General features: G+C 32.6%; 1 protein-coding gene across 2 annotated transcripts; it reads left to right on the top strand.

The window, feature by feature from the left end:
- The first annotated feature begins 1,174 nt into the window (after positions 1–1,174).
- flot2b (flotillin 2b) lies at positions 1,175–18,959 on the top strand. 2 transcript variants are annotated; one of them, XM_056474242.1, is made up of 11 exons: positions 1,175–1,391; positions 3,526–3,607; positions 4,125–4,215; positions 7,218–7,341; positions 7,431–7,549; positions 10,484–10,597; positions 10,686–10,805; positions 10,893–11,107; positions 16,099–16,282; positions 17,166–17,315; positions 18,784–18,959. In XM_056474242.1, the coding sequence occupies exons 1-11, from the start codon at positions 1,343–1,345 to the stop codon at positions 18,820–18,822; spliced, it is 1,287 nt and encodes a 428-aa protein (XP_056330217.1). In that variant the 5' UTR covers positions 1,175–1,342; the 3' UTR covers positions 18,823–18,959. The 2 variants fall into 2 exon arrangements, with proteins under 2 accessions (XP_056330217.1, XP_056330218.1); XM_056474243.1 differs by lacking the exon at positions 3,526–3,607.
- Positions 18,960–24,188: the final 5,229 nt, after the last annotated feature.

Below are 24,188 nucleotides of genomic sequence, written 5' to 3'. Positions count from 1 at the left end.
GAGACTGGAATGTGCTATTCTATTCTATTCTATTCTATTCTATTCTATTCTATTCTATTCTATTCTATTCTATTCTATTCTGTCCTATTCTATTCTATTATTGTCTGTTCTGTTCTGTTCTATTGTTTTAAAATATATTCTTTTCTGTTCTATTATAATCTATTCTATTTTATTTTATCCTATTTTATGCTATGCTATTATAATATATTCTGTGCCATTTTTTCTCTTCTATTCTATTGTATTATAATATATTCTATTCTGTTCTCTTCTATAATCTGTTCTATTCTGTGCTATTATAATATATTCTGTTCTATTCTATTCTAATATATTCTATTCTGTTCTGTTCTATTATAATATGTTCTATTGAATTCTATACTATGCTATTCTATTCTATTATGTTCTGTTCTGTTCTATTTTATCCTATTTTATGCTATGCTATTATAATATATTCTGTTCTGTTTTTTTCTATTCTATTCTATTGTATTATAATATATTCTATTCTGTTCTCTTCTATAATCTGTTCTATTCTATGCTATTATAATATATTCTGTTCTATTCTATTCTATTCTAATATATTCTATTCTGTTCTGTTCTATTATAATCTGTTCTATTGAATTCTATACTATGCTATTCTATTCTATTATAAAATATTCTGTTCTGTTCTGTTCAATTCAATTCTAAATCAAAGAGCGCAAGGTATATTTTACCCCTTTCTTATTGTAAAATACATTTTTACTCTTTTGTATTAAAATATATTAAATACTTAAAAACAAATATGCATTAATGTAAATCTGCACAGGTTGAAACATGTCAACAATAAATGTCATGCTTTCATTTTAATTTATCAACAACAATAATGTAAAAACAAACATATGTTGTAAAAGCTCAATAAATGTCTTTTTCAGGACACTATAATTCCAAACGAACGTGAAAATGAGCATGAAGTCACATGAGCAAACCACAGAATATATCCATAAATCACGTATTCCATTGCCGTGAATACAGACAGCATTTACAGTAATCATGACAACACAGATCCCGTGACTCAAAACCTAGTAAGCTGTCTACCTAGCCAGCATTTTTCACCATCACAGGCGCATTGGAACGCTCAAGTGTGCTGTCTATGTAGGGAACTCACTTGGGTTTACAACACAGCCATACAGTATCACGTACCACCTTCTTCCTTCCAGTGGTGGGCAGGGTCGCTTGTGTTGACAAACATTTATTCTCTCAGTAGGGCGGGGATCTATTCATTTTACGACTCAAAATCTGTTAAATAAACGCTGTGATAAATATATAGGAATAAACAAGAACGGATTGCTGATTGGTGTTAAGTACAAGAATGGGTTGCTGCTTGACTGTTGGACCAAATGAAGCGCTCGTTGTGTCAGGTATCGTTATATGGTTTTACTATATCACGTAATGTTAGGGCACTGATTATTTTTCTGCATTAATTCTTTATTGAATTATACATTTAAGTGTTTGGTTTTGCATGTAACGTTATTGTGAATTGTGTGGTAACGTTGAAAAGCCTCCATTCGTGTATTAGCTAGCTACAGCTAACGTTACTACGTTATGTCATCTCTTCCGCTTTGACACGAGATCCATTCATTCATACCTGTAAAAACATTGTAGTCGTTTTCAACGCAAGGGATCACATTTGATGTTAATTTAAATGTAAACCTACATAATTATGAAATTCAGTGTTTAGATGTTCTCGATTGCTATGTGCGTTCTGTCTCCATGTAATAGTGATTTTTGTGATAGATACCATTGTGCATAATAATATCTACATTATATCTGCTGAATTCTTCAGAAAGACTGATTTGAGAAGTGACAACCTAATTGTTTTATTTGTATTGCCATGGAAATACCACACAGACACATACAGAAAATATTTATTTCAGAAAACATTTACGTTATCAAATGGTAATACCACGGTATTTACATGATGTTTACAATTTTACTATGGTACTGTACGCGTCCAGGATCTGCCTAGTTAACCTAATTAATATATGTATATGTATGTATGTATATATATATATATATATATATATATATATATATATATATATATATATATATATATATATATATATATATAAATATATATATATATGTATGTGTGTATATATATATATATATATATATGTGTGTGTGTATATATATATATATATATATGTGTGTGTGTGTATATATATATATATATATATGTGTGTATGTATATATATATATATATATATATATATATATATATATATATATATATATATGTGTGTGTATATATATATATATATATATATATATATATATATATATATATATATATATATATATATGTGTGTGTATATATATATATATATATATATATATATATATATATATATATATATATATATATATGCGCATGCATTAGGCATTATGCACAATATATTGTTTCAGCATTGATATCGTAATGTGCACATCCACAATAGTCACATCGCAAGATATTCAATGTTGAGTCTCAATTATAGTTGACTAGGAGCTAAAGAACACAAATTGTTTTCTGTAAAACGAAGCACACTTATCTGCCAATAGGGTGAGTAAAATAATCTTATTTTCACTTTGAAATGTAGATATTTGGACAAGAAACAAGGCAAAAACATTTTTTTCAGATAAATTGTGTAAATACAACTAATCTTTATTATACTTTCAAACATCATTTTTTTGGACCCAAATATTTTACACTCTCTTGAAATGCTCAGTCACGTGCTAAAGTCACTGCTAAGTTTAACCCTAATAGAGTAACGATTTATCATTAGCATGTGTTTTAAAGGCCCGTGAGTGAGCATTTCAAGAGAGTGTCAAATATTATATAAGATTATTTTACTCACCCCATTGGCAGATAATTTTGCTTTGTTTTAAAGAATAACTGACTTCTTTTTTCTGAAGGTTAAAACAAAACGATATTTTTACTTACCGATATTTGGACTTGAAACAAGATAAAGCAAAGTAAGATATTGTACTTGAATACTATTAGACTCCCCAGAAAACTGTCAAATGGAGCTATTCAAGCATCTTGTGAAACTGTATTCATATCACAATATTTATAGCAGAAAAATAAAATATTGCGATATCAGATTTTTCCAATATCGTGCAGCCCTAGCATGCATACATTATTTGAAAAAACTGTTTTTTTTCATAACACTGTGCTAATAGATTAATTACGCATTTAAATAACTTTTTAAAAAATATTCTATTTATTTATTTTTTTTGCTACAAATCCCCCAAATATTATTTTTTAAAATGTATTTTATTTAAATACTATTTTTAAACTTTATTTTACATTTCTCCTGTTTAATTTCTCAAACTTTTTCCTGTCCCCCACTCTTACTATGCTGTTGCATTTTTTTCCCAGGCTCTTCTCTTCAATGATCTATCAGTTCGTCTAGTGCTTTTTAATCACCTATCACACAGATCATATCCTAGCAGTGGCTCTGTTCGTTGAGATTATCACTACAATGACAAGTGCTTTTTCTCCATCAGGTGCCTGTTGTGGGTCAGATGCAAAGACGTATGTGGTGGGCGGCTGGGCGTGGGCATGGTGGCTTATATCAGACACTCAGAGGTACAACAAGTCAAACAAATGCGGATCACAGGATCACTGTTCTTTGTGCGCTGCAGTAAATGTAGTCAAAGTTCACTAAAACAACAAGCAGTCAATGTTTGTCCATAATTGTAAGGCCTGACCTTTGCAAAACTAAACGCCGCACCTGGTCAGGTGTGTTTGTCAAACCAGTTAGTCTATGCGTGTCATACAGAGCTTTTCAAAAACTGCAAGATAATACTTGAATATGCCATTCAGATATTGATCAGTTCAGCTTAAATTTCCATGATCAGCTGAATGAGTTGATTTATGAGCTGATCTCAGCCGTTGTTTGCTTGATGCTTTCCTGCTTTCATCTATCTAATTGCACACAGTACCATGTACTTCCTGTCAGATTGTCCTTGGCACCTTTGTGCCATTTTTTGTAAAATACTGCATTTCTAAAATGCTTTGAAAAATCAGGTTCGTCTCGTCTGAAGCATTGCTTAGTTGTGTTAAAGGTTGTGTTTGATTTGTGTCATTTTGTTTTTCTCTGCAGAATTACACTAGAGATTATGACACTACAGCCGAAATGCGAAGATGTGGAGACAGCGGAGGGAGTCGCCATTACAGTCACGGGAGTTGCTCAAGTAAACACTCTCACATAAAGCACTTATGGCTCAATTACTGTTGTTTTATTAGATTTATGTGTGAACACAAACGTTGGAGGGATGTGTTTCTAATTTTCTGGATCTCTAGGAACAGTATTAAAGGAATAATTCACCCAAAATGTAAAATATACTCACCGTTTTCTCATTTTCAAGTGCTTTCAAACTGCTATGACTTTCTTTTTTTCTGGTGAACTCAAGAGGCCCTATACTCAGTGCAATAAGGTGCAAGACGTGTATGGCGGGATATGTTGCTATTTTCAGACCAACGCAACAGCAATTTTCACATTTCGCACTACGTTGTTTAAATAGCAGATCCATTTGCACCACTTTCTGGACTCATGGGTGTTCTGGTCTAAAAAGAAGGCGTGTTAAGGTGCATTGTTGGTGCAATGCTATTTTGAAGAACTGAAAGAGACCGCACTGTTGACCGACTGAAACCTGGTCTGAAGTCCAGCGCAGAGGGCATTAGATATGCACTTATGCAGGTCCAAAACACTTACACATTGCTTAAAACACACAGGATGTACAGCAACATGCAAATATCTTTACATATGAAAAAAATTAAAGGAGTAAAATGTTACAAAAAGTATTATTGTCTCTAAATATAAAAACCACTACCTCCATGCCTTCTTTATGTCAGGGTCTTTTTTCAGTTTATTCATGACAATTTGAATTTGTATTATTATTATTATTAATATCAGTATTATTTATTATATGCATATTTATATTTGTTTTAATAAAACAAGTGTAGATTTGTCCACCTGTCAGGTTTTGGAGATGCATTCATCACCATATGGGGCATATGAATGTATGTTTGAATATAACTCAGTTTTTTGACCACACTACATTATTATCGTTCATTTATTTGTTTGCTGCAAATTAGAACTGGATTTAAAAATTGTTTGAAAAAAATCTTTGCGCTTAACAAACAAAATTAAATATGTGGGCTAATGGATGTCTTAAGAGGAATGAGTTTCCACCATTTCCTTATCCACAAAAATAAAGGATTAAAGTATAGAGTCCACATAAGTTTACTGACTACTGACTGAGCACGTGGTCATTATGTGACGTGCTGTGAGAGAGAGCACACGAAAACAAAATATTCATACTTTGGCGTGTTGAACCAAAACACACAGATTATGATCAAAATTGTAGTTGTCATCCACATTCTTTTCATTCTCTTGCTTCCCACTTATTCGTAAAACTGCATAGCATGGGTTCATTCATTGTGCGCTCTTGTAGGTGTGTTAAGTAAGCGATTTAGACATTTGATGGAGGAGAGTTAAGAAAGATCAAAACATGAGTTACAAGAGACACACTTGAAAACATGTTAATTCTAGGTGGAAACCGCAGTCACTTGTGATCTAGTCATATTATGATAAGATCAGTTCTTTATATACAGTATAGGTTATATAGAATGCAGTATGATATTAAGCGTATATTAATGGTTGATTTAATTTTACAGCTTGGCATCAATAGATTGTATTTTTTAACTTAAAAGTTTAGAATCGGAAAGATTTTTTAAAATAAAAAATACTTTAATTAGATTGTTGATTAAATAATGTCAAAAGTGTCAGTAAAAACATTTATAATGTTACAAAATATTTCTGTTTAAAATAAATTACCTTTAAATAAATAATATAATAAATTAATAATAATATGATAAATAATAATAAATGTTTCTATTCATTAAAGATTCTGAAGAAAATGTATGACCAAAAAAAAAATCTACTTTTATTTCAAATTAAGGGTCTGTGATGTTGACAAAAATGATATCTCAAAACATTTCGGGATTTTTGTTTGACCCATATTTACAGTAATTATTGTAAGGTATATTTAAATGGCAGGATAGGTTATACAGAATGTAATATGTTAACGGCGTATTAATAGTTGAATCAGTTTTGCAGTTTAGCAGTAACTGCAAATTAATATTTTAATGAAATTTTTGATGTCAAAAGTGTCATTAAAGACATTTATAATGTTACAAAAGATTTCTGTTTTAAATAAATTCTGTTCATTGGGGTATATGCCGAGCTACTGTTGTTCCCATACTGATAAACTTCTGGTGACTGGTTATAGTGAGTTTTTTTTTTCCATTTTATACGATTCCTTTCACAGTATCGATGTTGTAATGTAATTCAAATACAATCAGTTAAATAGACTTTGGCATTCATTCAGCTGCTCAAGCGTAAAACGAGACAAAAAGTCGTTTGCTCGCACGCGCCTGTCAGAATCGGCAGGCTAGCACAGAAGATCCATTGAATATACTGGGGTAAAAGAAATGCACATATTATAAAGACATGGCGGGGGAAAATGTCATTTAATGCAGTGCTTCTTGTACAATCTGAGACCCACTTTATATCAGATATCACTCAGCCAGTGGAGATCGCTGATTTTTAAAGAAAACAGAACTTAAACACGCCGATTTTGCAATTGCAAACAGTTCACCGGAAGCGCTTAACCCAGGTTACTGCCAAATTAAAAGTCCTATTAGCATGCTTCGGCATATACCCTATTGAACTTATCTGTTACTAACATTTAGTATACACGATCATTTTTCTAAGCGTTTTTTTATGTGCTGGTTTAGATCTGTCATGGATAAATGGATCACTTAAAGCATAGTTAATTATTCAACCTCATTTCATTCCAAACCCTTGTCCAAGTCCTTCATTAATCTTCAGAACACATATTAAGATATACAAAGTAGATGAAATCTGAGAGCTCCCTCATCCTCCATAGACAGCAACACTCCCAACTTATTCAAAGTGCTGAAATTAAAAACATGTTTACAATTTTTGGGTGAACTAACACTTTAATGAGTGATTGAAACAACTTATCGAAAAACGACTAATTCAGTAGTAAACACAGGAAGTGTAAACGAAGCAGCTTCATCAATGTATCATTAAACAATGCACACCCCCCATTTCAAATCCTTTTTGAAGAGTTCAAAATGTGGATAACTGGTGCGTTCTGTTTTCCAGGTCAAGGTTATGACTGACAAAGACTTGCTGGCTATTGCCTGTGAGCAGTTTCTGGGAAAGTCTGTCATGGAAATCAAAGCTGTAGTTCTGCAAACCCTTGAGGGACATTTGCGTTCAATCCTAGGTTAATACATCACCAAGAATTACAATAACCTCATTAAAAACTAACACTCGATTCCATGATTTTGATGTTTTGTTGCTGTTCAACAACAGGCACATTAACTGTGGAGCAGATCTACCAGGACAGAGATCAGTTTGCTCGGCTGGTGAGGGAGGTGGCAGCTCCTGATGTGGGCCGCATGGGAATCGAGATCCTCAGCTTCACTATCAAAGTAAGTTATGAGGGTTTTTAATGCGAAATCACTCAAGATACAGAACAGATCTGCGTTAGTCGTCACACATTTTGCAATAAACAAATAAAAGCACATTTTGAGAACAAACAAAACCCATACAGAGATATTGTTTGTTTTCATAAATGTAATTATATGTTCATTCTAACTGCCTTCTAACTGGCTTCATCATGCAGTTGTGCCTTTAGACCAGGGATGGGCAAACTTGATCCTGGAGGACCGGTGTCCCTGCGTAGTTTTCCACCAACCCTAATCAAACACACCTGCTTGTAGCTTTCTAGTGATCTTGAAGACACTAAATAGGGTGTTCAGGTGTGTTTGATTAGTGTTGGAGCAAAACTCTGCAGGGACACCGGCCCTCAAGGATCGAGTTTGCCCATGCCTGCTTTAGACCAAGGGTGTCCAAACTCTGTCCTAGAGGGCCGGTGTCCTGTTGAGTTTAGCTCCAACTTGCTTCAACACACTTGCCAGGAAGTTTATAGTACATCTAGTGGGATCTTGATTAGTTGGTCTAGATGTTTTTGATTAGGGTTAGAGCTGAACTCTCCAGGACACCGTGCTGTTGCTAGATCAGATAGGGTTGCAGCCGGAATCTAACGAGACTCATTTATATTATCTATAAAATTTCCCATTTATGGTATTTTATTAACGTCTATCACCACCCCAACCCAAAACCCAACCGTCACAGTAACGTAAAAACAGTAGTTGTACCGATTATTATTTATGTTATCTATTAAATTACCCAATAAATTGTAATTTTGAACGTCTACCCCTACCCTAACCCTAAACCCAACCATCACAGTACTGTACAAATAGGAATTATTGTTTTAACAATGTCATAATAAATGCTATTATATTGATGTGCATATCACACTTCTGGTCAGCCGTGTATCCGATCTAGACTTTGCCAGGACACCAGCCCTCCAGGACAGAGTTTGCACACCCTTGGTCTAAAGGCATTGACTGCATGATGAAGGCAGTTAGAATGAACATATAATTACATTATAAAGCAAACCATATCTCTGTATGGGATTTTTGTTTGTTATGTTTAAGAAATGACAGTTATGATCACACAAACAAGAGGTAATATTGAATTTCCAAGACGATATTGTCTGTTTTTTTCAGTTTTGCGAATAAAAATAGTTCTAAACTAAGAACAAAATATCATTTTTGTGTGTATTTTAACAAATTTAATGATTCAAATATCTATTTATAATGATAGCTGCATTCTTTTTTTAAATGAGTCCACCTTTTTGAATGGATCATTTGAACCAATGTTTTAATGAATCACTACTGATGACTGTAGTATAATATTTGTTTATCCATGACCAGCATAAAAACACAACTAGCTATCACTGCCATAAAAAAATGAATATTGAGATATGATTTTTTTCAGTATTTCACACCTCTGGTGTTTCATTATTTTTATATTACTATTTAGTATTTTATTATTGTAATTTTTGAAGCAGCACATTTTAATTTCAGTTTAAGATTTATTAATAATTTTCACTATAAGAAGTATCATTTTGTTATGTTTTTTTTCTACTTAGATTTTTTGAGTAGTATCTATATTTTTAAGTTTAGTAATTATATCATCAGCTTATTTTATTTTTATACATAGTTGCCAAATCAAAGATATCAATACATTGGTGTTGTTTGTTAATTTAAGTTTAGGCTTTTAAATGTTTTCATATTTATTTATTTTTATAATAAAAAACTGACAGTAATAGTGTTATTGTATGAAATTATTCAGTTTTAAAATAAGAATTGTATTGATTAAAGGTTATAATCTTCTAATGAACTGATTTTAAGACATTAAACATTTTTTACAATTTTCAATAACACATTATACTATATGTTACATATTATATTATATTAAATTATATTATATTTTATTATATTATATTATATTTTATTATATTATATTATATTATATTATATTATATTACATTATATTATATTATATTATATTATATTATATTATATTTTATTATATTATATTATATTATATTATATTATATTATATTATATTATATTATATTATATTATATTTTATTATATTATATTATATTATATTATATTTTATTATATTATATTATATTATATTATATTATATTATATTATATTATATTATATTATATTTTATTATATTATATTATATTATATTATATTTTATTATATTATATTTTATTATATTATATTATATTATATTATATTATATTATATTATATTATATTATATTTTATTATATTATATTATATTTTATTATATTATATTATATTATATTATATTATATTATATTATATTATATTATATTATATTATATTTTATTATATTATATTATATTATATTATATTTTATTTTATTGTATTATATTATATTATATTATATTATATTATATTAAATTTTATTATATTATATTATATTATATTATATTTTATTATATTATATTATATTATATTATATTTTATTATATTATATTATATTATATTATATTATATTATATTATATTATATTATATTATATTATATTAAATTATATTATATTATATTATATTAAATTATATTATATTATAATATATTATATTATATTATATTATATTTTATTATATTATATTATATTATATTATATTATATTATATTATATTATATTATATTATATTATATTATATTATATTATATTATATTATATTATATTATATTTGTATCCTGTTCTGTAAATATCCTAAAATATCCTTCACATTTTCCACAAAATGTTGAGCAATTTTTCAGCAATGATAGATATATTAAAATATATTTAATAAAATATTCTTCATCTAATAATTTATCTATAAATCAACTATGAAGTATCATTTCCTAACACATTTACCTCCTATCATGTTATATGCTCTACACTGACACTTGTCTCTCCAAACAGGATGTGTACGATAAGCTGGACTACTTGAGCTCTCTTGGAAAGACTCAGACAGCTGCTGTACAAAGAGATGCAGACATCGGAGTGGCCGAGGCAGAGAGGGATGCTGGGATTAGAGTAAGAGGCTTCTGTCTTGGTTTTCTTTACCGCTAATGCATTATCCATTAGATACACGGCCTTCAAAGCTGCTGTTTTCTCCCACCAGGAAGCTGAATGCAAGAAGGAAATGATGGATGTGAAGTTCTTGGCTGACACTAAAATGGCCGACTCCAAACGAGAGCTTGAGCTACAAAAAGCTTCTTTCAACCAAGAAGTAAACACTAAGGTGAGATTCAATTTCATTCCAGTGCCAGGCCATCATCTTTAGTCATAGTCATCGTGTAAGTGATGTTTCTGTTTGTCCTCCTCGCAGAAAGCCGAGTCTCAGCTGGCCTATGAGCTGCAGGCCGCTAAAGAGCAGCAGAAGATCCGATTGGAGGAGATCGAAATAGAAGTTGTGCAGAGGAAAAAACAAATCTCTATTGAGGAGAGGGAGATCGAGAGGACAGAAAAGGAGCTCATCGCTACAGTCAAGCGGCCAGCTGAAGCCGAGGCTTACAAGATGGAGCAGCTCGCTGAGGGATACAAGTGAGTACTGTATACTATCCACTTTTTTATTAAGCTCACATCCATCCATACAGCTAGGCATATCTGAATAATAAGAGTTCTGTACATGGAAATGACAGTGTCAGCATCAAGCATGGTTCCTTAGTCTCATGTAAATCCTGTGAGTGTAAATCCCTGTGTTAAAAAGACCAATTGCAACAAAACACGGATTGTGACCATCCACATGGCATCATTAATATGCATTCCCCAGGTCCCAGCATTTGATTGGTCACAACATTTCCTTATGTGATAACAACAATGATAATTCTTTTCATTATTTTTAAGTCTATCTAAGCTTGTATTGTAGTTTCTGTGTATGTGAGACTTTTATTTTGAAAACGAGACAGGGTATAATAGCATAATAGGGGTATAGTTTAATTTATACTTTTGGGTCGAGCGCATGCCTATGGTCCGGCGCAGCCTCCGCATGGTGACAGACCCCTCGCCATGGCTGACGCTGACGCTGAAGCGCACCTCTCAAAAAATTTAACTACATGTTGTGACGAAGCGTAGCGCAAACTCTGTGATTGGTCGGTTTGGTAGCGGTGACAAGTGTGGGCCTGTTGGCTTTTGTTTTGTGTTTACCATATGATTAAAGTTGTTGCACGTCTGCCGGTTCCCGCCTCTAAATGAGCTAATTTTAGCTTTTTGTACATTAAGGTAGCATTCAGAAAAAACTAAACCCCCACAAAGAATCTTGACACAAAGCAATATAGCATGCCAGCTAGCATTTCGGAAGTGTTATTGCAGAGCAACACAAACAGCGCGGAGAAGTATAAATGCACGACTATGCATAATTGGTGATTTATACTTCTGCGTCAGGCGCATGCTTATGCTCTTATGCAGCAGCTCTCAAAAAATGTAACTACATGTCACAACGACGCATAGCGTAAGCATTGTGATTGGTCTGCTTGGTAGCGCTAATGACTGTGGTCGGGACCGTTTGGAGTTCCATGAAGGAGGCCCAGATGGAAAGTTTTGTTTTGTGTTTACCTTATGATTAAAGTTGTTGCATGTCCGCTGGTTCCCGCCTTTAAATGAGCGAGGTTGCGCTACTTCTACAAAAAGGTAGCGTTCAGAAAAAACACAACACCAGCAAAGAAACTCGACACAGAGGAACATAACCTCACTGCCATCTAGCGTTTCGGAAGTGTTATTGCAGAGCAACACAAACAGCATGCAGAAGTATAAATGCACGACAGCGCGCAAAGCAGAAATCACTTGACGCAGAAGTATAAACCAGGCTTAAGGCAGGTGACGTGGGTCATGTCAATCACTTGACGCAAAAGTATTAATCAGCCTTTAGGAGTAGTTCTGTGAAGTACGCAACCATGCATGATCTCATTTGTTCACATTGCATGAGAACGCAAAATGCTGGATATACAGATTCAGTAGTGTTCGATATACGCAGAGATGTATAAAGTACTAGAGACCCAGACTTAAGTAAAAGTACAAGTACTCTATCAAAAAGTGACTTGAGTAGAAGTAAAAGTGCTCTTTAAGCACCATACTTAAGTGGAAGTACTAAAGTATTCAACATTTTTTGTACTTAAGTATTGCAAGTAGTTTATTTCAAAATTTACTACTCAAGTACTGAAAGTAAAAGTACAAGTATTGTGTAATGTAGTTATTAAAGAATGCAGTCAAAAGACATCATATTGTTTTGTTTATTTTAAATCTCTTTTTTGGGGGCACATCATTAAGCAGAACGAAAAGAAACATGACTTACGATACTGTTTTTCTCTCACGCTTGAACCACAGATCTGACAGATTATAACAGCTTTAACACACACCTTTCAAAGTTGTGTTTCACAAAAACAGTCCATAATCCACTCAAAACGCTATTGAAACCCATTTTCGGAGCACAAATTACTGGTTGTAAACGCTGTAAACGAACGTTCTAATTCACTTGATTTTAATTTTATTGTAAAATAGAAAACGTGTGTTAAATGAAAATCTGAAATATTTTATGGCTTATGGCTATGATTTAGTATTCAAAAATGTTTCATTTTGATTATGTTTTAACTAAATTGGTCTTAAACTTCATATTTTTCATATTTTTATAGTATATTTATTCATTCTGGTACTTTTACCATAAACCAACATCTCAACCATTTGGTAGAGGCTGATATTTTAGAAATTATGGGATGTGTTGGGGGAAAATGTATTGATTGTTTTAACTAGCGACATTAGGAGTTAAGAAACGCAATAAATAAAAAAATTCTATTGTTTTTCTCTTGGTGTGACAGTTAAATGGTTACTTGTAATAAAATTGTGTCCTTTAATACAGCAGTAATATATATGAACTGTACCCTTAATTTGACTCGCTCAAAGAAAACACTCTTTCTGAATGTATCAAACAAAACTCATGCAGAGAAGACAGCATGAGCATTTATAGCAAATAAACTAATGTAAATATTCTCCCGCCTGCTTTTTAAACGCTGACAGGCGAGGTCTTACACCCCTTTGATTAGTTATTGTCTTCACCTTCTCAACAGAAAGGGCTGCTATCGGCTTTAGAAATGAAAGCGTTGTTCACTGATGGCGGGAAGGACAGCCGCGGTTACAGTCTATGTATGTATAATACGCGGTTATCACAGGTAATCTATAATAGACACAGTGGAGAAAACTTGCACCTCATACACACCCAGGTCTGGATCCACAAGTATCGCTTTAACAGCCAAGAGGAGATGAAAAGTTACCTCACAAACAGGCCAGCGGGTCAAATGTCCAAAGTGAGAGAGGCAGAGATGGATCTCACAACATTTCTCTGTAGTAGTGAAATAGCGGCTCGTGTGCTGTGCCGCCTTCACTCGCCCTCGCGCCTCCGTCCTTCGCCATAGTATTGCGACACCGCACATAGGAGATAAATGACGTCAGTACGTAATAACCCGTTATGATCTATTACTGAACCGATATCGACCATTTGACACCTCTAGTAACGAGTAACGATGCAGCTCATAAAAAATCTATCGGAGTAAAAGTATTAAACTCATCGAAAATATGTACTTAAGTAAAAGTGGAAGTAAGAGAAAAAAACAATACTCCAGTAAAGTACAGATACTGCCTTTTAGTACTTAAGTACAGTAGTGAAGTAGTTCTACTTCGTTACTATACATCTCTGGATATACGCATGGTAATGTAAAGCCTGGTTTATACTTCTGCTTAATCGGCGCGTGACCCACCGCTCTTGCCTTGTGCGTAGCTGTCCATTTTATACTTCTGTGTGCTGTTTGTGTTGTTCTGCAATAACACTTCCGAAACACTAGCTGGCAGTGAGTTTTATTTGCTCCTCTGTGTCAAGTTTTTTCTGAACGCTACCTTAATGTACATGTGGGTCAAACTCGTTCATTTTAAGGTGGGAACTGGTGGACATGCAACAACTTTAAACGCAAGGTAAACGCAAAACAAAACATCCATCTGGAGCTCCTTCACAGGACTGGACTCTTGTAAACACTTGCTTCAACAGGTTCGCGCGGCTCTCTGTCCCACCCACTCGTCAGCGCTACTAAGACCAATCACAGAGCTTGCGCTACGCATTGTTGCGACCTGTATTTACATTTTTTGAGAGGTGCATGTCAGCATCGGTGATGACCACGGCGAGGGCTATGCGATCACGCAAAAGCTGCGCCCGAGCAGAAGTATAAATCAGCCTTTAGTACTTTGTGAAATTTGCTGTTAATTTTTTTGTAATGAGGCAGCAAATAAATACTGCACACAGACTGCGGAGTATAGGTGTTTAATGCATGTTCATTGATATGTTGCATCAATGCACTCTATGGCACCTTTAAATGATTTGTTAAGTGGTGTGAATAAATTGAAATAACAGTAAATATGCTTTTTATTTAAAATATTGAAATAAAAAAATAATATGATATAAATTTCAGATAAATAATAATAAAATGATATCAAATTTTGATAATAAATGTAACCCAAAAAAGAAATGATACAATTGAGGCAAAATTGATTACAAATATTAAATTAAAGAATATTATATTATATTATATTATGTTCTATTATATTATATTATATTATATTAATTATATTATATTATATTATATTATATTATATTATATTATATTAATTATATTATATTATATTATATTATATTATATTATATTATATTAATTATATTATATTAATTATATTATATTATATTATATTATATTATATTAATTATATTATATTAATTATATTAATTATATTATATTATATTATATTATATTATATTATATTATATTATATTATATTATATTATATTAATTATATTATATTATATTAATATTATATTATATTATATTATATTAATTATATTATATTATATTATATTATATTATATTATATTATATTATATTATATTATATTATATTATATTATATTATATTATACATTTCCACAGCAAAAGTAATAAATGATCAGGGACAATTTTAGCTATAAATTGTATTGTATTGTATTGTATTGTATTGTAAATATTCCAAGTAAACAAAGTAATGACATCACTTAAATTGTAAGTGATCTAAACAAAACTGGATTAAATAATTGCCATTATCTAAATGACAATCCGCACAAAATTCAAAATGATGACAAGCCTTATCGAAATCCATTTTAACAACTCACAGGATCAGGATTTTTGCATCAGAAATAAGAAAATCATTCACACTGGATCTCAATATTATACTTGAATATTGCCAAAGTGACAAAAAACCCTAACAAACGAATGGGAAGCATCACTGAATGTATAATGTCATGTTTTATTGTTTGACTTCAGGGTGAAATATTCCCTCAGCATATTGTGTAGCTTTCAAAGGCTCATGAATCATCCCTAATCTCTTCATGCCCACTAAACTACATCGCTCTGTATCTGTTTATACCTTCAGCTGTTTGAATAATGTTTCACAGATGTGCCATAGGATATCTGATTAATCACGTATGATCTTGTCGAATAAATTGTGCTTTATTTGTGCCGCTGACAGGATGCAGAAAGTGCTGACGGCTCAGGCGGAGGCAGAGAAGATCCGCAAGATTGGAGAAGCAGAGGCCATCTCCATCTCGTCTGTGGGAAAAGCAGAGGCCGAGAGAATGAGGCTGAAGGCTGAGGCTTATCAGCAGTACGGGGAGGCGGCCAAAACTGCACTCGTCCTGGAGGCTCTGCCTAAGGTCAGTCAACTGCCTTTACTCTATATATTTATTATAATACACTGTTTGAGGTATTCGAGGCTACATAAACCAAAGAGCTGGGTTTGCTATTTAGATTTTCTAAATGTTGTTGATATTTCGATACATACATGTAACATTTTTAGTTTTAGTCTATGCAGTGTTTTTCTCATATATATATATATATATATATATATATATATATATATATATATATATATATATATATGCATATACACAGTTGAAGTCAGAATTATTAGCCCCCTTTTGATTTTTTTTCTGTTTTAAATATTTCCCAAATGATGTTTAATAGATCAAGGAAATTTTCACAGCATGTCTGAAAATATTTTTTCTTTTGGAGAAAGTCTTATTTGTTTTATTTCGGCTAAAATAAAAGCAGCTTTTAAATTTTTTAAAAAACATTTTAGGGACAAAATTTATTAGCCTCTTTAACTATATACTTTTTTCGATAGTCTACAGAACAAACCATCGTTATACAATAACTTGCCTAATTACCCTAACCTGCCTAGTTAACCTAATTAACCTAGTTAAGCCGTTAAATGTCACTTTAAGCTGTATTGAAGTGTCTTGAAAAACATCAAGTGAAATATTATTTACTGTCATCATGGCAAAGATAAAATAAATCAGTTATTAGAAATGAGTAATTAAAACTATTATGTTTAGAAATGTGTTGAAAAAAAAACATCTCTCCGTTAAGCAGAAATTGGGTAAAAAAATAAACAGGGGGGCTAATAATTTAGGGGTGCTAATTATTCTGAATTCAACTGTATGGCATTTGAATTAATGCTGTGGCAATATTTCAAGATATTACATCAAAGTTTAGTACCAACACTTTTTCTGACTTTTGTACTGTGGATCCGCACAGATTGCTGGGAAGGTGTCTGCTCCTCTGGCTAGGACTAATGAGATTGTCATTCTGAGTGGTGATGGCAGTCGTGTGACCGGAGAAGTGAACCGTCTCCTCGCTGAGCTGCCCGTCTCTGTTAATGCCCTCACCGGTGTGGATCTGTCTAAGGTGAGACTTAAGTACATTCAACACAAACACAACACAACACATGACCTGGAGGTAAATCGGGCCCGGGGGTCTGTTCTTCTGTTCTTTGGTCTCTTCTTCTGGTAGCTCAAACTGTTCAGGAGCAGGCTTATTTCATATAAACAGCATTAGATCGGGTCATTTCAAGGAAAGGTAATACTTAAAAGTATAAACCGAATGCTGACATTTTCTTACAGTAGTGACCTATAGATTACTCTATACACTGGGGAAAACAGAAAAATAGCAAAAAATGATGTAACATATATAAATTACAATATATATAAAAATATATTTTATATTTAATAAAATATGTTATATATATATAAATAGAAGTTTAAAAAAAATACTAAATAAAACTGTTATGCAATCTGCATTAGTACAAAGTTCAAAAACTCTTCTCTTCCTAAGGGGTTCATTAATATGGACTTTTTAGACACAAATGCGTACTATTTTAAGGTATCAACTGAGCTTTAGTACAATTTGTTTTTGATAATGGACAGGGCCAATATTCTCGTTTTTAAAGGAAAGGAATTATAATTTATGCAGTCATGCACACATTTTGACAGATTATATGTCAGTGATTTGATGCTTTGCAAAACTTGCAGACGCCATTACCAATAACAAAATTCTTTTTTAATGCAAAATTTATTTAAGTGTTTAATAATAAACTTGAATAGGCCTAGACTACTATAATAAAGAACATCTGCTCTAACTGTAAAACTAAATAAATAGCTAAATACTCTATTTATCAAACTGTTCACTATGAATTTGATGTAATTTTGCTCACATGGATAATTGAATATTAATCAGATGATGTCATTACGCTGCTGTGGCGTCAGCCAGTCTTTGCATTGCTGATCATGATTTCGAGGATCGATAGATCTGTACTTCACAACACACACAGCGATCTCAGATCAGTTCATCCAGACATTTTAATCTGATTCGCGAACTTGTTTGAAGAACCAAATTAGCCAGAGATCAGTTATCAAGAATAACAGATCTGTCCAGGATCTGCCAAGTCATCTTAGATCATTTAAGCGAGGATCGAAGAATGGACCCCTGGTGTGTGACCAACTAGTAAGACAATATGAGAAAAAATCCTGGAGTGCATAAAAAGGTTTGCTGCTTCTTTAGTCAAGTAAGGTGGTATATGCCTGAAGTTGGCCAGAATGAAATAATAGATGAAAGATGAAAATATACTACTGTAATATAAAGTAAATACTAAAGTTTTTTAACCATACTGACACATCCATTAGAAAGTTGATGAAATGACAGAGGCTGTGCAAATACTGTGTAATATTGTTTTTTTTTTTAAGTTTGGGTAATAAACATTGCATTACAAATTATTCAGGTGTTGTGCGATAAGTCAATATTTTTGATTATTTTGACGGGCTTAGCGATTGATGATAAAGTAAAAACAAATGAATATCTACTATTTCTAACTTCACAGATGCCTCTGCTGCAGAAGTTGACCGGTGCTCAAGCATGAAGTCGATCAGCTCCGTCTCCTCCATGATATGTTGTATGCACTCACACAAACTGCCTTTAGACGACTTGGGAAATCTTTTTTCTTTCTTTTATTCTTTTCTTTTTTTATGGAATAAAAACAAAAAACAACACAAAAAACATACAAGTAGATTTTTGATACCTCTGGTGCCTTAATGTTTCCTAGGACCAGAATATCTGCATGCACTGCTGCTCCCACAGTTCCCCACTTCACTTCATTATTACCACATTCGCTGGATTCACTGGAAGCATTAGTACAATCAGTATTGTTTTTTGTTTTGTTTTGTTATAGTTTTGACTTTGTAGTGTCTGACAAATCACACAGACTTTTATATTTCACATTTTATACACTTTATTTTCAGCTACATCGACACTTTATCCCCTAAAGGTGAGTCAGCTTTAGATTCCAGTCCAATTTTTGGATCCGTCCAAAGTCTACCGCTATACTTTTCAGTCATTTTAGGTCACGTTTTTTAACTACAAATACAATTCCTGCCATAGTTTCATTCAGGAAAACTGCCATTGACGCAGACTAGCGAGTAGCATCTAGTGTACTGAGCTCTTACGGGTAAATATTGTCATTTTAGGTAGAATTGAGAGTCATTTTTAATGTTGGAGATACGTAAACAGACATGGCCTTTATAAAGCAAACCATTTTAAATTTTCATGAGCTCATCAATAGTTCAGACTGTTATTGTCTGTAAATTTGTATGATCTTTGATTATACATGTGCTTTGTTTGGTTTGTTTTAGATTGGAATGGGACACAAATAGTCTTAAAGACAATTTAGTTGATCATTTTTTGTTAGAAAACTGATACAATGATCCGATGCTGTTAAAATGGACAGTTTTTAATATATATATATATATATATATATATATATATATATATATATATATATATATATATATATATATATATATATTAACATTTTATGGACAATAACCTTCGATTCTGTAGTCGTTTGTCTAGTTTGTGTATTACTTTGTCACTGTGAAAGATACATTACCTCATTTTGCTCAGTTAGTTCAGGTTTTAAGGTTTGTCTTTTATTTTATTTCATTTTTTTGCTTTGTTTATTTATGCTGTGAAGGGGCAGTCACTTTTTCCTCGTGTTTTGTAATGAAAACACCAAAAGCCAAGAGATCATTCCATCTTTTTGTGCATACAGTCCATTATTGTTATTATTTTTAAACATCAGATCTTTATAAAGCTGTTTATTTATTCTGTTTTAGCACGAGTAATACCCCCTTATTCTTTTATATATCATAGAAACCGATTGAAACTAATAGGAAATCTTTTATTGTGTGAAACACTGATATATTTTTTATTTACGTTTACGACTTTCGTTCGAGTTCGACTTATTCAGAACAAATAAAGCCATGTCAGGTTTAGCCATTTAGCATTAGAGCATCATAGACTGTTTATGTGCTTTGTATGGCATTGGTAATGAACTGTACTGTACTGTACTGCTGTGTATTGGAACAAAAAAAAAACACATAGGAATTTTTGAACTGTATGGCAGGATGAAAGCCAGATGTGCTTGTGCTTTTATGGGTCAAACGACACACTAACTGCAAATATGCCATTGACTATGTGGGGAGAATTTGGTAGTTTTATACATAACTCTTATTTACACAGGTTTAACTCAGCATGTTTATGGTGCATGTAGCTATTTCCAGATGTAATAAATGTAATGTGAACCAGATTCTGTCTGTGTTATTTTATTTCATTTAGAGCTCGTTTAAAAGTGTGGGAGGTTTATGAAACATTAGTCACTTTGTATTCGGTAAGTCATATTTGACTTCCTGTGTTTGTGAAACGGCATCTTTTGTTATGAAACAACGACACCGTGTGGTTCAAATATGCAATTGATTGTTATTTCTGTAAAAGACATGGGCATTAAAGAACAAGCTACTAAAAATGGTTCTATTTTTGAAGAATAAAATTGTTCCCTGCTAAAAATTCCCCCAGCATAAATCAGCCTAAGCTGGTTTGGCTGGTTTTAGCTGGTTGGTTTTAGAGGGGTTTTATCCATTGGCTGGTTTCAGTAATTTTTCCAGCCTGATCTTAGCGGGTCAGGCTGAAAAATGACCAGCTAAAAACTGCTTGACCAGCCTGGTTTAAGCTGGACATAGCTGGATTTGGCTGGGAAATTTCTGGATGAAAAAACTGAATTTATTGAACTGTGCTTGAGACCACACCATAGGGCAGTTTTGAGATTTGGCTCAAAAATGTAAAAACATTTAGTACAGCAGTTTTTATAACAAGAGGCCATGGAAGACAAAGAAATGTTGAACTAATTTACTGCATTTTAAATGATGAAAATGTTAATTGTATTCATTTTTGTCATGTGTGAAAATGCCAGTAACCCATATAATGATGCATCCTATTCAAAAAATGGTTAAAATCACATGACAAAAGTTTTGTCGTCCCAGTTGTAAGAGCAACAAATAATACCTTGACTTCTAGTTGATCATTTGGAAAAGAGGCAGAAGGTAGATTTTTCCAATAAATTATCTGTTGAACTACATCCCAATCATCACAAATACTGCAGAAGACCTATTGGAACCCACATTGGGTTACATTCAGTATGGGGGCATACGAGAGATCTGCAGAGTAGATGGCAACTTCAAAAGCCTGATATATCAAGACATTTGTGCCGCCCATTACATTACAAAATACAGAACAGGGCAAATTCTTTAGCAGGATAGTTCTCCTTTTCATACTTCAAAGTTCGTGAAAACAAAAAAGGTCAAGGTGCTCCATAATTGGCCAGCCCAGTCACCAGATTTAAACATCATTAAGCATGTCTGGGGTAAAATAAAGGAGGAGGCATTGAAGATGAATCCAAATAATCTTGATGAACTCTGGGAGTCCAGAAAGAACGCTTTCTTTGCCATTCCAGATGACTTTTTTAATCAGTTATTTGAGTCATTGCAGAGGTGTATGATGCAGTCCTCCAAGCTCATAGGAGTCATACACAATATTAATTCTTATGCACTGCACCATGACTTTATATTCTATACTCTACATTATTTCTGTTAAGTGATAAGACTTTTGTCTAAGCAAAGGCAGACTTTACTGTCCCAATTAAATAATTATAAATCATGATCGCATTTTATTTTGGTAAAATAAGCGTAATCTTGAAGCCTTTGCCTTTCATATAAGCCACTTCTGATACCGAATGATCAACTCGAAGTCAAGTTATTACTTGGTGTTCCTAAAACTTGGATAGGTGACAAGACTTTCGTCAGGTAGTGTATGTGAAGCTTGTGAGACACACTTGCACACTTCAGTTTTATTTATTTTTTTATATTATTAAAAAATACAGTGTCCATACATCTTTCTAGCTGCCATGACTTACTCCACTTTCTAATTAATGGCTGTACTGTACATAAGCAAACATATCTTATTCAACACTCATTCATTCAAAATTCATTGCATTCTGTAGCCAAACAACAACAACAAAAAACAAACAAACATATAATTAGTATTTTTTCCAACTCTAACCACAGAGTTAAAATTCAATGTTTGGTAGGTCCTAAGAAAATCAACAATGATTAAAAAATAACTATTCTAGGTACCTCTAACTTATGTTTTCAATGGTGACACGCTGTTTAAAGATGTGTTTCTTGCATGTTTTGGCATATGTTTGAGTCATACCTGCGAGCTCAGACTCAGTGGCCTGTATAGAAATCCATTTTTCAATGTCGTAAGCATAAAAGAAAAGCGCAGGCTCATTTCCATGCCCTCATCCATCACCATTACAGTCTAATGTTTAAAATAATGGATTACTAAACAAATCTAATTGACTGTTCCACCTACTTATATTATAGCTAGTTCTTTGAGAAAATGCAGAAAATGTCTTTGCCTGCCCAGCTAACACACAAACACACACACAAAAGTGCCCAATGGCGAACATTACAAAACTGATGTCTTCAGAGTGACCTGTTGCGAACTTTACAAAGAGGACAAAATGGGGACGTCCTTTAAGTGACCATAGTAAAATGTAAAGCAGATGTACTCTGAGTGACCGGCAGGGAATGTTTCAATACGGACAAAATACCGATGTCGTCTGCGTGTATGCGAATGTTTACAAATCAGATGAAATGCAGATGTCTTCCAAGTTCTCTTGCGAATACAGAAACTAATACAAATATACAACAAACAAGGACCTGCATGACCAGGACATTAAAATAAATAAATTCGCCTGTCCGATCTCCGACAACACACTGACTTTAAAAAGGAAGCAGCTGAGTTCTTAAATTTGTGGGGTTTCCCAACACATTTCTGTTTTTGTGTATTTGTGTGTGTTGTGAGGCTTTCGAAAATGATGGTGCATATTTTAGTCATGTGACCAATTCAGCTAACATGGTGGACGACATTGTAAAGCAATGTTTTGAACGCTATCTATTTTGAGAGCTTTTTTAAATATTAATGTCAGTTTTTATATGATTCATATACAGTTAAGGTCAGAATTATTAGCCCCCGTTAATGTTTTTCCCTAATTTCTATTTAACGGAGAGACGATTTTTTTCAACACATTTCTAAACATAATAGTTTTAATAACTTATAATTATTTTTTCTAATACCTGATTTATTTTATCTTTGCCATGATGACAGTAAATAATACTTGACTAGATATTTTTCAAGACACTTCTATACAGCTTAAAGTGACATTTAAAGGCTTAACTAGGTTAATTAGGTTAACTAGGCAGGTTAGGGCAATTAGGCAAGTTATTACATAATGATGGTTTGTTCTGTAGTGTAGACTATTGAAAAAATAGCTTAAAGGGGCTAATAATTTTCTCCCTAAAATGGATTTAAAAAAAATTTAAAGCTGCATTTATTCTTGCCGAAATAAAACAAATAAGCCTTTCTCCAGACGAAAAAATATTATCAGACATACTGTGAAAATTTCGTTGCTCTGTTAAACATCATATGGGAAATATTTATTAAAGAAAAAAATTCAAAAGGGGGCTAATAATTCTGACTTTAACTGTAGCTCTTTTTAAAGGACAGAATGTTTACTGGGTGTTGTTGTTCAGCAGCGGAAACACAGGACAGTTGCATAATTTTTGCGGAAACATTTCAAATGTAAAGTAAATAAATTCCAGGCGGATAAGATGCAGGTAAAACGTCTTACATCTGTGCACAAGCGTGAACAACATGAACGAAAGAGTTTTCAGTCGTTTGAGTGAGGAGGATGGTAAGAATTGAAAACAATAGAGCTTGGGCAGCTACGTCACGGCGAGTTGCGGTCGACCATGTTTGTGGACAAACGCAGGAGCGCACAGTGTAAACCAAGTAAAGTTTATTTATAAACTTGTGAGTAGGGCGCCGGTG

The sequence above is a fragment of the Danio aesculapii genome, chromosome 15 (assembly GCF_903798145.1).
Source record: "Danio aesculapii chromosome 15, fDanAes4.1, whole genome shotgun sequence".
NCBI classification, from domain to species: domain Eukaryota; kingdom Metazoa; phylum Chordata; class Actinopteri; order Cypriniformes; family Danionidae; genus Danio; species Danio aesculapii.
Note: the sequence above shows the minus strand (reverse complement) of the source record. Positions and strands in the feature narration are given on the sequence as shown.